Source organism: Pelodiscus sinensis, chromosome 6 (genome assembly GCF_052426305.1).
Source record: "Pelodiscus sinensis isolate ZL-2025 chromosome 6, ASM5242630v1, whole genome shotgun sequence".
NCBI lineage: Eukaryota > Metazoa > Chordata > Testudines > Trionychidae > Pelodiscus > Pelodiscus sinensis.
This window is the reverse complement of record NC_143057.1, coordinates 85,549,124-85,566,800: the sequence shown is the minus strand read 5'-3', so window position 1 is coordinate 85,566,800 and position 17,677 is coordinate 85,549,124. Positions and strand designations below refer to the sequence as shown.

Here is a 17,677-nt window from a genome sequence, read left to right as displayed (position 1 = left end):
CCAACAGGCTTTATTATCTTCCTTCCATTTATTTCCATTTTAATTTTTTGTTTTCTCTTCCTCATTTTACCATTTTCTCTGCTTTTTTTTTGTTTTTGTTTTTGTTTTTTTTTGTTCTCTTTACTCCATCTTCCTTCACCCCAAGTTTTCTTGTCCTTATTTTGCCTCTTTGCTTCTTTTTTCCTCCTCGTGATCTTTTACTACTTCAGCTTTTAGTTTGAAGTCAACATTTAGTAGCATTTTATGTATGAAACAGTACAGAGATGATGATAGGATCACAGTATCCTGCTCAGTTTCTGTTTTGCCAATTCCTGGGCTAATATTTAGATGAGAGGATAAATTGTCTATTTTACATAACAAAGCTACTCATGCAAAACTACTCTTCCAGCTTACTTATATAAAATAGATACTTCTCTTGGTGCGCATGATAAATTATCTGCATTGGTGGACAAGCCATCTTTATTGATACACCTGATATGGTTAAACACATCTGCCAAGGCACTATCAAAAACAATCAAGGAAACACAGGAAAGTAATTGCATGCTTTTTTTAAAGTAGGAGCGTTTCCCGGGAGTGCATACTTTGCTCTGGAGTATTATTGACCCACTTTAGGAAATGCTTAACTGAGAAAGGAGTACAGTGAACCCTCGCTACTTCGTGGTTCGACCATCGCGGATTCACGACTTCGCGGACTTTTTTCATTACATTATGTATATACGTGAATCCGTGATGGTCGAACCGCGAAGTAGCGAGGGCTCGCTGTATACATGTTAAATATACATGTCCCTACTTCGCGGATTTTCAACTATCGCGGTCGGGTTTGGAACCTATCTACCGCGATAAACGAGGGTTCACTGTATGTTCTGTGATGGAGGTCTACAATATGAATATCTGAATACATTTACTGTTGTATTACTGAAAGCTGCTTTCCTGATCTGTTTTGCTGCTGTCACCAGTCCTAGACAAGCAAAGAAGAAGTACATGAGGTTTTTGATGATACGCTTGTTTTATTTTCACATCTATTGTTGTGAAAAAGCATTCTGAAAGGGGTAATGGATTCCTTGCAGAAATATAGGAAGCTGGAGATGGTGTTGCAGTATATTAACAATGTCATTTTTCCATTTACTTGCGAAGCTAATATATATGCATGGAACTCAAATGAAATTGGATCTGGATTTTCAACATCATAATTTAGCATTAGTGTTTAATGCTGCATATTGATTGATACAACTTCCATGGCCTATTTGTTCATTTTTGAGCAGTGACTGTTTACTTACCCGTCATGTGGACTGTGGCTGCTTATTCTTTTTTCATCCTGGGAAAATAAGAATAATCTGGCTTGTATTGACATTCACCTCAATATAATTGAGTAGCTTCTTCAATAAATAGCTAATAATGAACTACTTGGCAAGACATAAGTGCAAGAGTAATCTGTGCTGGTTTACATGTTGCAGTACTAGAATGGTGGGGCTTTGCTTGATGCATGCATGCTTCCAGTATTTTTTTTTTCTAATTTCTTTCATGTACCTGTAACTTGCTGCTCAACTGTGTGTTTGCCAGTTGAAAAGAGAAACTTGCTTTTGTTTTTCTTCTTTTAGTCAAATTTCATTGCAATAATTTTATATTTTCCCTAGGGTAGTTACTAAAGCATAGTTCTAATACAAGATAATTATGTCAACAACATCTGTAAATGTACACACTTCTGTCATTCATATTTTTAGTTGTGTGCAGCTTAGTGTGCTGAGTTTGCTAATTATTAGTTGCAAAGATAGATACAGTTAGCTATTTGTTTCTTATGTAGTAGCTTTTTGTTAAAATTGAGTTACTATGTTACTTATTTGTATGCCATTTTGAAGTCTGGAAAACTTGTAATGGAACTATCCAGTACAGTAGAAGCATAACTAATTGATTTGACAGTGTACTGCTGTAAAGTATGGGTTTTTTTTTATTTCCTCATAAGTGAAAATATGTGATGTATTTGTAGATAAGGGAGTTTTCTTTCATCTTGAGATTTTATTCTGCAAATATAATATACAGGCAGTCCCTGACATACGCGGATCCGACTTATGTCGGATCCGCACTTACAAACGGAGCTTTCTCGCCCCGGAGCTCACAGGCAGCGGTCAGCCACCTCGAACTCCGGGGCGAGAAAAGCTGCTCCCGGTGCCCCTGGTCTGCTGGGGACCGTCTCCAGCAGACCAGGGGCACCGGGAGCAAACCCGCAGCTGCGGCGGGTTCCCGCGCTTCTGAGGCTTTGCCAGAGCAAACCAGGGGCACCGGGAGCAAAGCGGTCCGGCGCCAGAGCAAAGCCTCAGAGGCGAGGACCCCCCGCTGCAGCTTTGCTCCCTGTGTCCCTGGTCTTCTTGGGGTGGAGGGGGGGCGCAGCTACTGTGCCCCCCCCGCCCAGAAGACCAGGCTTTCGTTGTGGACCCTGGGGCAGAGCAGCTGGGGCGCTGCTGGTTGGTCCCGCAGCGCTGCTCTGGGCACTACTGGACCAACCCGGCAGCACCCCAACTGCTCTGCCCCAGGCGTCCTGATTCAGCCGCTGCTGGTCAGTTTCAGCAGCGGCTGAATCAGGACTCCTGGGGCAGAGCAGCTGGGGTGCTGCTGGGTTGGTCCAGTAGCGCCGAAGAGCAGTGCTACTGGAGCAACCCAGCAGCACCCCAGCTGCTCGGCCCCAGACGTCCCCAAGTCAGCTGTTGCTGAAACTGACCAGCGCTGAGTACAGGAAGCCCGAGGCACAGTTGCTCTGCCCCGGGCTTCCTGGAATCAGCTGCTGATCAGTTTCAGCAGCAGCTGACTTGGGGTTCTTAAGTTGAATCTGTATGTAAGTCAGAACTGGCGGTCAGTTTCAGCAGCGGCTGAATCTGGACGCCAGTTCTGACTTACATACAGATTCAACTTAAGAACAAACCTACAGTCCCTATCTTGTACGTAACCCGGGGACTGCCTGTAATGGGCTCTAAAACATAATGGTAACTTGGACAGAAAATAATAATGGAAAGTTAGAAACATAGCACTAAATCCACTATCTCAAACAGTTTTATTTTCTGTGAAGCAAATTAAGACTTACTGAATTATATGGAATTGTAAGTATTAAAAAGCTTCAGAGGGGTAGCTAAGTTAGTCTGTAACAGGAAAAACTTAAAAAACAAAGTGGGTTTTGCCCACGAAAGCTCGTGATCCCATCTACATGTTTTGTTGGTCTTTAAAATTCTACTAGACTATTTGTTGTATTTATTCAGTGATGTTTCCATCTTTAAATATAGATTTGATTTAAGCAACAAAATGATACTCAATCATTCAGTAATTCTGGCTGACTCTTAAACATGGAAGTTCAGAAGCAAAAATGAAATGAAACTCTCCTTACACCGGATATGCTTTATCTGTAGACAGTTTAGATCCAATTTTTGCATAGGCATATTTTGTCTGTCCTTGGGTTCTAAAACAAAATTTGAAACTCTCTCTTCAATTAAATTTCAGTAGTTCAAATTCGACATCTTGTTTAAATGCCACTGGTAAAGATGCCTGTTTTAAAACGAGATCCATATAGAATTTACTACCAGAGAAAAAGGGCCTATGATAAAATCATTTTACAACACTTTGTTATTGTCTAATTCTAGAGATGAATATTATATATTATTTACTTAATATATAATATATATTTGCCTGGCATTGAAGCTGGTCTGCAAAAGCACAGTGCATTTTAGGTGAATTTTTAAATGCAAAATTTCATGAAGATGCTCCTAAAGTATGTGAAGCAACAGCACAGGAGCCAGTAAGCAGGGCTGAAAACAAGCAAGTTGGAGTAGATATCTGTTGGAGGAGGGGGGGGGAGAGGAAATCCCTTGTTCTGTAGGAATGAGTGAGTTCTTGTGTGTGGTTTCTATTTTGATTTCAGTTTGCAAAGTCTGTGGCAGTGCAGCAGCACTTTCCCGAGTCTCAGGCTGCTTCTGACTATGCTACCTGGGACACTCCTTGTTGCTCAGTGCACTAGACCAGTGTTTCTCAACCAGTGGCATGAGTACCCTTAGGGGTTCTCGAAGTCTGGGAGGTACATCAACACAACTGAAATTTGGAGAGAACTGATTTTTTGTGTTTAGTTTTACAGCGCTTTATTATTTTTGTACTTTTTTCACCCAAAAAATTCATCCCCAGCCCAGCTATCATTAAGTTGTTTAAAGAAATGCTAGAAAAAAATTGTGTGTGAGAAAACTGTAGGTACTGGGGGTACTTATCATTTTTTTAAAAAAGGGGGTACTTCATTTAAAAAAAGTTGACACTGGTGTAGACAACTACATCTGTCCTGTAGACTGCACGCTTCCCCCCCTCCGCTGTCTGTATCAGAGGTAGCAAAGGGGAGGAGGTGAGAAGCCGGCTCCCCATGGGCACTGGGTCTGCCTGCCCTGCACTTTTGCCTCTGGTAGACAGAAGCCAGTGCTGAGGGCAACCGGCTTAAAAGCTGTTCCCTCCCCTCCACCTCCTACACTGGCTTCATGGTAGAGGCAGCAGCGTAGGATGGCAGGGGGCTCCCTGGGAGTGGGGCCAGGAGCACTCTGGCTTCTGGCTTCTGGCTCTGCCTCCAGGGATTACTGAATAGTTGTGTAATAGCTAAAATTTGATGCAGTTACACAACTATTCAATTACACACTATCTAACATCCCTAACAGACACCTCTACCACCCCAGATAACAGGAAATGAAGAGAGCGTGTGGGCCTTCAGGCTGTAGATGGTGTGGGGGTGAGGACAGTGCCCCCTCCTTATCCCTTCCCAGTAGTTTCCTGTGTCGATAAAGGTAGCCAACCAGCTGCTCAGAACCCACCAAATGGAGATTAATATAAGATAGGGAGTGTAGTTGTAAGGAGAATTTGAAGGTGGGTGTGTATGTGTTTTCTCTTCTTGGAAGGAGTTGAAAAAGGCTATGTCACCTACAGCGACTCAAAGAATGAAAGAGGAAATAAAAATGAGTGCTGTTGAAATAATGTAGCAGTACATTATTCTGGAGAGGGTACCCAAAAAGTGCTTCATTTGTGTGAAATGTCACTTGATTGAGCTGAGGTTTGCAGATGCGACCAGAAACAATTCCCCATCCCTGATTTAAAGACTTTTCAAGATTTTTTTCTCTTGTCACATTAGACATTCTTTGACCACCTGTTCGTCTCCTTCTCAGGCAATCATATGTTTTCTCTCATGCCACTCCTCCTACATGGAGCATTGCCCTTGAACTGGTACTTAGGTCACTATTAACTTAATTTCCCTTTTCCAGATTTGCTTCTGCAGTTACGCCTATAAAAGTCAGCGAACTAATAAGGAAAGGTAAATCACTTTAAATTCAGATCTATCAAGTCGCATAAAAGGCTAAAGCATATGCCATCATGTGAACTTGTTACAATTGCCCCTTTCCTCAGTTCCTTTTGCTTCCTATTAAGGATGTTAAGTATTGGGCAGTTGACTCCCAGCTGCCACTTGGAAACACTGCATGGAGCCTGGGGTCTGGCCCCAGGCTTCAAGTGGAGCTGCCACTTTGAAGCACCCTCTTCCCCCTGCCCCCCTTTCCTGTTTCTGTCTGATAGAGGCAGCATGGGAGGTGGGGAAGCATGTTGACTGGTCCTTCACATCCCTACTTCCTATTTGTCCTTTATCTCATCTCTTAAATTGGATAGTAAATTCTTTAGGACAGGAGTAGTATCTTCCCAGGTGGGTAGATAGTCACAGCACCTAGCACAAAAAAATCTTGAACCCAAGTGAGATTTTTGGCCATCAAAAATCTGTATACAGACCTACTTTTTTTCTGGTGACTCCTCTAGAATAACAGGGATAAATAAACTGAAAAAGAACAACAAATAGTCTGGTAGCACTTTATAGACTAATTCGGCTACCCCCGAAGGGATAAATAACACCACAACAATTAAGTGGCAGGATTCAAATTGCTTTCCTCTTCACAGTCTGAAACTACATGTTAATGCCTGTAAACAATCATAAGTTGCTGTAGTTTTCTTGTAGAATACGATATGTAAATTGCTTGAATTAGGATGTAAATGCCCAAAAAATGGTGAATCTTTTTTCCAGATGACACAATTATATTTGGCTTTAACCCAGTTTGAATTAGAGATGTAAGCGACTAGTTACTGCTCCGCCATGCCCCGCTCCGCTGCCTCTATCAGAGAGAGACAGTGAGGCGGGGTCAGGAGCTGGTGCTGGGGGGAACCGGCTTAAAAGCCAGTTCACCCAGCATTGTCAGCTGATTTCCGGCTTGTGCCCAGTCCCAGACACGGCACCTCTGATTTTAAATACATTAAGAGCCTGTGGGCCTCTCCCCCTTATCTCCTCCCTTCCTCCTCCCCCTGCCCTGGCTGCACACCAGCCTTTTAAAAGGCACAGCTATAGTGGGGTTAGTTCCTGTGGTCGGGAGCTAACTCTGCTGCGGCTCCCTCACTTATTGACTAGTCGATTAGCTGTTTAAACTAAATTTAACATCCCTAGTGTGGATGCTGGAAAGCATTGTTGTATTTTATACATTGCTCTTGTTGAATATTGGGCAGCCTCTCCAAATTTGTAAAAATATTGTATATGCCCCAAAATGCTGTGCATTTTTGGGGAATAATGTAACATGAGTGTGTTCTAAAATTTACTCAAGCAGTTGGTAAAATGACCTTAAGTAAACAGTGGGTGTCAAACCAGGAAGTCAAAATTTCTTCCTTAACAGCTGTCCTGGTTGCGTGTTTTGTGGAATGCTTTGATTGCAGCAGTAGTTTATCACTAAACCCATGCTACTTCTTGGCAAGTAACTATTTTCCCAATTTTAGAATAAACATCATTGATTTGCTTTTATGGTATCTTTATTATTAAAAGACTTATTGCACTTGTTTTTAGACGGAATCTGGCTATGGATCAGAATCAAGTTTACGACGTCATGGTTCCATGGTGTCTCTGGTATCTGGAGCAAGTGGATATTCTGCTACATCCACCTCCTCGTTCAAGGTTAGTGAGTGACGTTATATCAACATGATTTGTAAATACAGGAGACATCTGGAAAGGAACTTACATATGAAGAGACTTACGACTAACTCTCTTTGTTTAGCAGTATTAAAATGAAGCATCGGTAAAGATACTTTGACTTAATATTTTGAAGGTAAGTAATGCTTAGTTAGATACACCGTAGTAGAGGGATATTATAAATGTCCACATATCTCCATGCTCTATCAGTTTTAAACGGGCTTTTTTCCAGTAGGAAACAGTCAATCCTGCAGGAACAATTTACTTCTCTTCTGGCATGGTACTGAATAGCAGGGCATGAATTGAACATGAACGTACAGGCAGTCCCCGGGTTACGTACAAGATAGGGACTGTAGGTTTGTTCTTAAGTTGAATTTGTATGTAAGTCGGAACTGGCGTCCAGATTCAGCCGCTGCTGAAACTGACCGCCAGTTCTGACTTACATACAGAATCAACTTAAGAACCCTAAGCGTCCCCAAGTCAGCTGCTGCTGAAACTGATCAGCAGCTGATTCCAGGAAGCCCGGGGCAGAGCAACTGTGCCTCGGGCTTCCTGTAGTCAGCGCTGGTCAGTTTCAGCAGCGGCTAAATCAGGACGCCTGGGGCAGAGCAGCTGGGGTGCTGCTGGGTTGCTCCAGTAGCGCCGCTCCTCGGCACTACTGGAGCAACCCAGCAGCACCCCATCTGGTCTGCCGCAGGCGTCCTGATTCAGCCGCTGCTGGAACTGACCAGCAGCGGCTGAATCAGGACCAGAGCAGCTGGGGTGCTGCTGGGTTGGACCAGTAGCGCCCAGAGCGGCGCTGCGGGACCAACCGGCAGCACCCCAGCTGCTCTGCCACGGGCGTCCGGAGAAAAGCCTAGTCTGCTGGGGGGGGGGGGGGGGCACGTACTAGCTACGCCCCGCCTCCCCCACCCCAGCAGACCAGGAAGACACGGGCGGCGGACCGAGACGCACCGCGGTCCCGCCGCCTGGGTCCTCCGCGGCTTTGCTCCCAGTCTCCCTGGTCTGCTGGAGACCAGCAGACCAGGGAGACGGGGAGCAAAACCTCTGCGGACGCCGGCAGCGGGACAGCCGCAGGGCATCTGGGCTGTCCCGCTGCCGGCTTCCCCCGCGGCTTTGTAAAGCCTCGGGGAAGCCGGCAGCGGAGCAGCCCAGGCGCGCCTGGGGTGCCCCGCTGCCCGAGCCCCCCCGCAGCTTTGCAAAGCCGCAGGGAAGCCGGCAGCGGAGCAGTCCAGGTGCGCCTGGGCTGCCTCGCTGCCGGCTTCCCCGCGGTTTTGCAAAGCCGCGGGAGGGGCGGGGGGCTCGGGCAGCGGGGCTGCCCCGCTGCCCGAGCCCCTCTGCGGCTTTGCTCTGCATCTTCCTGGTCTGCAGACCAGGGAGACGCAGAGAAAGCCCCAGAGTACACGGGCGGCAGGACCGCGAGGTCCCGCAGTCCGTGTACTCTGTGGCAGCCCCGTTTGTATCTGCGGATCCGACATAAGTCGGATCCGCGTAAGTCAGGGACTGCCTGTAGTTCCCTTGATAGGAATAAATTTGGCTTAAATAATTTGGAAAGAAACAAGTGGCAACTCACTCAACAGGGCTAGAATGGGAAACTTATAGTCCCTCTAAACTGCATGGTTGAGTAGTGGCACAGGAGAGATTCAGTTGCTGTGCAGACAATTTGCAGAGGGTGTACATCTAGCAACATGTGTTCAGGTGCCCCTTCCATCCACTGCTTTGCAGCCATGTGCTCCTGCAACTGTTTGTGGGACGCTTCTGCCAACTATGCAGAGCAAGAGGGTGAATTCATTAATGGGGCATATGAATGTTTAGAATACCTGGCACAAACGTCTTGCAGTGATGGCTGCAACAGTACCATGTGAATGTCTGTTATTACTTTCAGGTAACATTGTAATAAAGTGAGCAGCACTTTCTTCTATAAATGCAAACCAACTTGTTTGCTTAGGAATTGGCTGAACAAGAAGTTGGACTGAATAGTCTTGTAGGCTCTACACTTGTACATTTTTTTATTGTTGCGATTATAGTTGTTAAAAAAATGTACATTTGTAAGTTTCACTTACAAGAGTTGAGATTTCACTACTGTACTTGTATGAGGTGAATTGAAAATACTATTTTTATATCTTTACACTATCTTTATTATAAATTTGCAAAGTGAGCGCTGTACACTTTGCAACTAAAATTAATATATTTTAAGATAGGAAACATCCAAAAATTTAAATAAATGTATTCTGATTGGTTAACTGTGCAATTAAAACACATTTTTGAATAATTTGACAGTCCTAGTATAGAGTGCTTGAAACTAGCAATATTTTTGGCTAAGTTATGGTTATGGTGGAGCTAGTAGCAGGTGAGATGAGTTTAACAGAAGACACTTTTAACGTTTATTTAGTTAAAATCTTTTAGGTGGCAATAAACAGAGCACAGATATAAACTTTGAAGATCATTTCAATTGTTCATGATGACTTGATGAAAAATGGGTTCATACTGACAAAATAAGAATTCCAAAATAACTTTTCATTAACACTTTTCTTGTCTCACTGTTTTTGAAACCACCCCACGATGCTCCCCCATTGGCTGTGACTCCAGCTAGTGGGAACAGCGAAGAGCCTCCAGGCAAGCGATTTTCTGCACTGCCGTTCCCCCAGCCAGGGGAGGAGGAGTGGCAGTGTGTAAAGCTCCTTATTTGCCTCTGTCCCTGCAGTGGGAAGCTGGTGCTACCATTTCGTTGGGGGGTGGAGTAGAGCCACAGGCTGGATACCTAATGCAGTGTCCCGAGGCTTACCGGGGAAGTCGATAAAGGCTTTTGATGTTGACTGCCGAGCGTCCAGACTACCGTGCTGTGCTGACAAACAGCTGATCGGCACAGCGTGGCAGCCATTTTGATGTAAATGAAGCGGCGATTATTTAAATTGCCGCTTCATTTTGTTATGTCTACAAAGCTCATCTACATAGCTCTGTCGACGGAGCCATGTAGTGTAGACATACCCAAAGGTTCACAATTGTGTTGGAAGGGCAAAACAAGTGGGGTTCCGCAGGAGTCTGTTATGGGACCTGTTCTGTTCAACGTCTTCATCAACAATTTAGATATTGGCATAGACAGTATGCTTATTAAGTTTGCGGGTGATACCAAGCTGGGAGGGGTTGCAACTGCTTTGGAGGATAGAGTCATAATTCAAAATGATCTGGACAAACTGGAGAAATGGTCTGAGTTAAACAGGTTTAAGTTTAAGAAGGACAAATGAGAAGTACTCCACTTGGGAAGGAACAATCAGTTTCACATATACAGAATGGGAAGCAACTGTCTAGAAAGGAGTACTGCAGAAAGGGGGTTATAGTGGACTACATGCTAAATATGAGTTAACAGTGTGACGTTGCAAAAAAAAGCAAACATGATTCTGGGATGCATTAACAGGATTGTTGTGAGCAAGACATGAGAAGTCATTCTTCCATTCTACTCTGCACTGATTAGGCCTCAGTTAGAGTATTGTGTCCAGTTCTGGGCACAAAATTTCAAGAAAGATGTGGAGAAATTGTAGAAGGTCCAGAGAGGAGCAACAAGAATGATTGAAGGTCTAGAGAACATGAACTATGAGGGAAGACTGAAAGAATTGGACTTGTTCAGTTAGGAAAGGAGAAAACTAAGAGGGGACAGAATAGCTGCTTTCACGTATCTAAAAGGGTGTCAAAAGGAGGAGACACACACATTGTTCTCTTTAGCCTCTGAGGATAGGACAAGAAGCATTGGGATTAAGCTGCAGCAAGGGAGGTTTAAGTTGGACATTAGGAAAAACTTCCTAACTCTCAGGGTGATTAAACACTGGAATAAATTGCCTAAGGAGGTTGTGCAATCTCCATCACTGAAGATATTTAAGAGCAGGTTAAATAGGCATCTATCAGAGATGGTCTAAACGGTGCTTGGTCCTGTCTTGAGGGCGGGGGACTAGACTCGACCTCTTGAGGTCCCTTTTAGTTCTTGTGTTCTATGATTTTATGAACACCAGAAACACTAAGTCCAAAAGACAGTAGTGTACTATAAGTCAACTAACACTTTAGTTCTCTTGAAACAGTCTGTCTCAAAGTACTGTTCACTTTCTGAGTTTCTTTATCTGAGCTATAAAAATATCTAGCATTTGAAAGTAGGAACCTGTTTATCCAGAGTATAATCTCTTAATTTGCAACTGTGCATGGTAAATTGAACAAAGCATTGGAGAATACACTGTACAGAAAATCCACAGACAAGGAAATGGACTGCATAAATGAATGCAGTAGAGCCTCAGTTACAAACATCTAGAAAACAGTGGTTCATAACTCTGAAATGTTAGCAGCTCTGAACAAAATACTACAATTCTTCTTTCAAAAGTTTATAGCTGACCATTGACTCAATATGGCTTTGAAACTTTACTGTGATTTTTTTCCATTTAATTTTGTATTGATTTGTATTGAACAGTGCAGTACAATTTGCTTTTTTTTCCCATAGTGCTTGCCTGATTACATACTTCTGTGGTTGACTAGTCAGTTTGTAACTCTGAGGTTCTACTGTAAGTGCATTAGGTCTATTATCTATGACACAATAACATATTGCTATAAAATACCATAATTTCTTTGACATTTATGGGATGTTAACTATAAACACTTCAGATAACAATAAGTGCTTGAAATATAACTCGTATGCCTTTTTATTTTGTATAATTATTACTATACTTTCCATTATTAACTGTGTGCTGTTACTGGAAGCTATTCTTCTGTATTTACAGAAAGGTCATAGCTTGCGTGAGAAGCTTGCTGAAATGGAAACCTTCAGAGATATCCTCTGTAGACAGGTTGATACTTTGCAGAAATACTTTGATGCCTGTGCAGATGCAGTCTCCAAAGACGAACTTCAGAGGGATAAAGGTAAACTGAATAAAATTACTTAGAGTATTGTCCTAACTTGAGAGAGCTGCCATGTTGTGCAATCCAATTTCAAAACAGTAACATAACAATTAAAACAATGTTTGAGTCTATCCGCTATCTAGGTATTTTAATTTATTGTTCACGTTAATGTGTATTGAGCTGGACCGAATTATGTGTTGAGAGCTTTGTTACTCATGTTGGGTATATGTTGTAGTGCCTTGTTTGAAAGGTGGATTTTTACCTGAGTGCCCATAATCCCAAAGCTTGTAAACATATCTTGAATTGGTAGCTTTCAACAACACTGAAGTTTCAAGATATCATCAGAGTCAATAGCAGTGGCCTGTTGGTTAATTTAAAAAAGATCAGCTTAAACCCACAAAAGATGGTGGTCAAGCTTATATTTAATATTTCATCCTTCACCTTTATTGTGACAAATTGATGGAATATTTGGAATAATGGATTATTTCTCATATCTGAGCTGCCATACCTAGGCAGTATTTGGTTGTTTAAGGTAATTTGTCTTAACGTCTTGGCCTCTATGGGTTTAACAGATCAGTCAAAAAAAAAAAAAAAACCCCTACTTTTCTTCTCACTTCAGCATTCTGAAGTTTGTAAAGTATGGTAGGCCTTTCTCATTAAAATTCCAGAAAGTATATTTGTAAAGTTAGTTTATTTTGAAATTTGAGCCTTCTGTTGGCAGAAATTTTACTGAAAAGTGGTAACATTTGTAAAATCAGTAATATTGAAATTTCAGTGTATAGTTTGTTTCCATCCTGCTTTAATATTTTTTTTTGGTCAAAAGACAATTTGCCATATTAAATAAAATCAATAATATTAATGTTCTTCTTCGAGTCCTGGTGGGTGCTCTATTCTGGGTGCTGGTGCATCCTTGTGCCGGTGACTGGAGATTTTTCTGGCAGTGCCCCACGGTGCACGCACCCTGGCGCTTCCTCATACCATTGGTGTCTGTTAGGTGCATGTGTGGCGTGGCCCCCTCGGTTCCTTCTCTACTGTCCTCAGCGTCAGACGGAGCTTCTTTCTCTCGCCCCTTTTTTCACAGAAAAAAACCCACAACAAAAATAGTTAATTCTTAGTTTTCCTCATCTTTCCAAGTTTTGAGTCCCTCCCAACCTTATAAAAGTTTTTTTTTTTCCTTCATCGTTCACCCAGACTTCATTTTTTTTTTCTCTCCTCATGCCTGGATCCCCAGGCTTTAAATGGTGCGAGTCCTGCCGAGATGCTTTGCTCGTTTCTGACGAGCATGCCTCGAGCACAAAGTGTCTGGGAGAGGACCATCTGACGCAGAAGTGTGCACACTGCTCCAGTCTTACATCAAGTGCACACTGTGACTGTGTCAATAGGCTGAAAACCTATCTCTGCAAAAAGTCTCCTCAGCCACCATGGAAGATTCTCCTTCCAGGCCTAAACAGTCAGACGAGCCAAAAGGTATGGACAAAATTCATCCTTCTACCTCTTCTGGCAGCCAAAGGTGAAATTCCGGGTTTCCCTAGCCAGATCACTACCTGCTATACCCAGCTCATCGAGGGTGAGCATCACCAATAGGCCCGGCACCTCCAGCATGGCACCGCCTAAGTCGTCGGCACTACACAGGAAGGCCCACTATGAGCCAAAACAAAAACAATGAGCATTGCCCGTACCAGCCGAATCCGTCACACCCGCCAGGAATAGATTGGAACCAAAGCCAGCACTGGATGCAGCACTGAAAAGACCCCACACCGACATAGCTCCTCCCAATTAACTGTCCCTGATGGCACCAGTGGTACTGAGTATCACACACTCAGCTTTAGCATTGCCTCCAGATTGCGCACGGCACCATAAACCCCTCTCATCCAGGCCTCATTGGCACCGCCATCTCCGTGCTCATCAGTGCAGTCCATTCACTCACAGATCACCAGTCCCATCAATCTCCCCCAGTGAAGCTGGCACCAGGCCACACAGCCACTTCTCATCTCAGCACTCTACTCCAACTCAGCAGTACCTGCCTTGGGAGTCTTGTTCCTCCAGATACTCTCACTTGCCTCCACCACCCCCTTGGTACTCTCATCACTATCCATTGCCAACAGTCCCCTACCCTGGGAGTCAGGGTCTTCTCGTAGGGGCCATCACACGGCTCTGGCAACATCGAAAAGACCTTCTGTCTCCCCAACTCACGCGATGGGTTACAGCACCAAACTCTCGAGAGCCTGTTCAGTCTGACTTGGATAATTCTCTGTCTGACTTGGACAATTCCCCCACGCAACTCTTCCTCTTTGCCAGAAGAGACAATCATTTCTACCACTCCGCCTCCGTCTGACACTAAACAGTTCCAAGAACTTTCAAAAGAGTAGCTCTGGTGCAAGAACAGGACCTGCAGGAAATCCAAGATAAACAATATCTCTTCTTGTGTACTTACAGCCTCCCACATCCTTCAGGATTGCCCTCCTGATGGATGAAGCCATTATGGACTCTGCCGATAACATCTGACAAACCTTAGCATCCATCACCCCCACCAATAAGAGGGCTGACAGTAAATATTTTGCAAAAGTGACAGGGAGTCCTATAGCACTTTATAGACTAACAGATGTATTGGAGCATAAGCTTTCTTGGGCAAAGACCCACTTCGTCAGATGCATGTGGACAAAGTGGGTCTTTGCCCACGAAAGCTTATGCTTATAAGGTGCTACAGGACTCCTTGTCGCTTTTGCAGATCCAGACTAACCCAGCTACCCCTCTGATACTTGGTAAATATTTTATAACACCTAAAGGCATGGGTTTCCTCTTTATACACCCTCCCACAAACTCCTTTGTGGTCGACTCAGTCAGATAGAGGGCAAAACAGCCCAACATGAGATCCACTGCACAGGACAATGACCGTAAATGGATGGACATCATGGGGTGCAAAGTCTATTCTTCAGCTACCTTGATTCTTAGAGCAGCAATTTACACTGCTATGCTGGCGGATTACAATTACTTCAACTATTCTAAACTCCAGAAGCTCTTACTGTTGCTCCTGGAGCACAAGAGGCTGATTTTGTTCAATGTCATGAATAAAGGGCATGCCATCTCCTACATGGCATTACAATCTGCCATAGATGTGGCCAACATTGCTGTCCAGATCAGTTTTAGCTATCATTATGCGGAGAGCGTCATAGCTCCAAGCATCTGGGGTACCTAGGGACCTTCAGCAGAAAGTCGAAGATCTTCCCTTCAATAAGACTGACTTGTATGCAGCGAAAACAGACTCCTGCCTGAGTCTCCAGACTCTGGGCATGTACATGCCCCCTTTCAAAAGAACAAGGTATAACATCTACCAAAGGCCCAGAGAACCATATTGTCCATAATCCAGGTAAGACTTTGGCCAAAAACACAGGTCTCAATTGTGTAGATATCAGCGCCAACAACAGCCCTTGACATCCCAACTTTCTTCATCGAAGCAGCAGATTTGAAGGTTTGGTCAAGAGCCAGAAAGACAGCCCCCGCTGCTGTCACACCACTAACTGAACAGCTACAGTTCAGTCACGAGTTGCAGCCCTTTTTACACCAGTGGGCACAAATAACATCAGACCAATGAGTATTGGTGCTCATCAAAGTCAGTTACTCCATCCCTTTTATTTCTTTTCCTGCTACCCACCCTCCTTCCCTGTCCTCCTTCAGGGACCACTTGCACGAGACCCTCCTTATGCAAGCGGCCCTCCACCTCCTACAAATAGGTGCGATAGTACCAACAGCTTTCCAAGGGAGAGGGTTTTACTCAGCAAACTTCCTAAATCAGGATCATCACCAAGATTAGAATAAAATGAGCCTGTGTGATCCTCATTGCACCAGATTGGTCGAGACAAACATGGTTCCCGTACCTGCACAGATTGGCGAAAGCAGATTCGTACACCTTTCCTCCACAACACAATCTTCTCACTCAACATCACAGCAGAGTTCTCCATCCTAACCTACACAAACTCCACCTCCCACACGGCTCCTTTATGGCTCCAGAATGCCGAAAACACCTATTCAGATCGAGTGAAGCACATATTAATCAACAGCATGGGAGAGTCCATCAAGAAAACTTTACAAGTGGACCAGATTCTCCGAGAGGCTCAAACGCAGTCATTCCATGCCTGCTGATACCACCCCTATCTCCTTTATATTAGACTATCTGTTGGAACTAAAGGAGTTGGGCCTCTTTTAATAGGTAAAGATACAAGCAGCAGGAATAGTGGCCTTTCATTGGCCCACTGACAGTAACTCTTTCTTTTCAGATCCAATCACCAGACGATTCTTTATTGCTCTCCAAAATTCTTTCCTGTCTGTTCAGCCTCCAGTCTCCATTTGGGACCTTAGCCATGTCCTTAAGAGTTTGACTAAGCCACCCTTTGAGCCTCTAAAAACTTGCTCGTGGTTTCACCTATCCATGAAAGTTGCCTTTCTGGTGGCCAGCAGGAGAATGGGGGAGCTTGCTGCATTAATGGCAGGCCCTTTTATACAATATTCACTAAGGACAGAGTGACCCTTTGGCCACACCCCAAATTTCTCTCAAAGGTCCCTTCTCCCTTTCATATTAACAAACCCATACACTTACATGTGTTCTTTCCCAAGCTCCATGGCGCACCCTCAACGTCCACAGAGCACTTGTGTTCTACATAGATCAAACAAAATCATGGAGAATATCCCCCAGACTCTTCCTATCCTTGGCTGAGCATTCCAAGGGCCAAGCAGTCTCCTCCCAGAGGATTTCTACATAGATCAAACAAAATCATGGAGAATATGCCCCAGACTCTTCCTATCCTTGGCTGAGCATTCCAAGGGCCAAGCAGTCTCCTCCCAGAGGATTTCTAAGTGGATCTCATCATGTAGCCATACTTGTTATAGCATCCATAACAAACAACCACTAGGCACTATCACCACCCACTCAACTCAGGCTGTGGCCTCCACGACTGCTTTCCTCAAAAATGTGCTTCTAGAGGATATTTGCAAGGCAGCCACCTGGTCATCCAACCACATGTTTGGAAAACACTACACACTTACCTCTGCCATCGTGTCAATGGCTGTGGGACAAGCAGTGTTATCCTCAGTTGCAGGGCTCCAAACCTGCCTCCACAATTCAACTACTGCTTTGTAATCATCCAGAGTAGAGCACCCATGGGGGCATCACTTGAAGGAGAGTTACTCACCCTATGTAGTAAGGGGGGTTCTTCGAGATGTGTCCCCGTGGATGCTCCACTACATCTTCCTCCTTCCCCTGCTTTGGAGCCTTCTGGTCCACTGGCCGGGGTAGAGAAGGAATGGAGGGGGGCTGTACCACGCGCACGCCTAATGGACACCAACAGCGTGGCAGAGCACTGCTGGAAAAATCTCCAATTGCTGGCACAACACACCAGCACCCAGAGTGGAGTACCCATGGGGACACACATCTTGAAGATCCCCTGTTACTGCACAGGGTGAGTAACTCTTTCCTTGGTCTAAATTAATTATTCCAGTAGGAAAGTAGTGGTTAGACTCTGCCAGATGAGGAAAGCTTTTAGCGCCACGGAGAAGGCATGGCCTAAAGTTGCTCCCATGATAGAGACTTCAGAGGATCTATTGATTCAAGCTGCAGTTGAGCAAAGCACTCCCAAAGGGTACTCAGAGCATAATTAAGGATGCTCTCAAACTCCAAATAAGCAGAGCATGTAAGCACATGCTGAAGTGCTCTTTTTAATTGGAGGTGTTCAAGTGATTACTCATATAGATGCCAGTTAGTTGTGCATGTTGTATGCATAGTCAAAGTTTTTCCATTAGCAGCTCTGGTCG

General features: G+C 44.2%; 1 protein-coding gene across 2 annotated transcripts in view; it reads left to right on the top strand.

Annotated features, from left to right (window-relative positions):
• CERT1 (ceramide transporter 1) overlaps window positions 1–17,677 on the top strand; it is a 130,042-nt gene that overhangs the window by 56,201 nt on the left and 56,164 nt on the right. For both annotated transcript variants that reach the window (XM_006124267.5, XM_006124266.5), the window contains exons 4-5: window positions 6,875–6,982; window positions 11,755–11,893. In XM_006124267.5, the coding sequence (XP_006124329.1) occupies window positions 6,875–6,982; window positions 11,755–11,893 (247 nt within the window). The remainder of the gene's footprint in view (window positions 1–6,874; window positions 6,983–11,754; window positions 11,894–17,677) is intronic.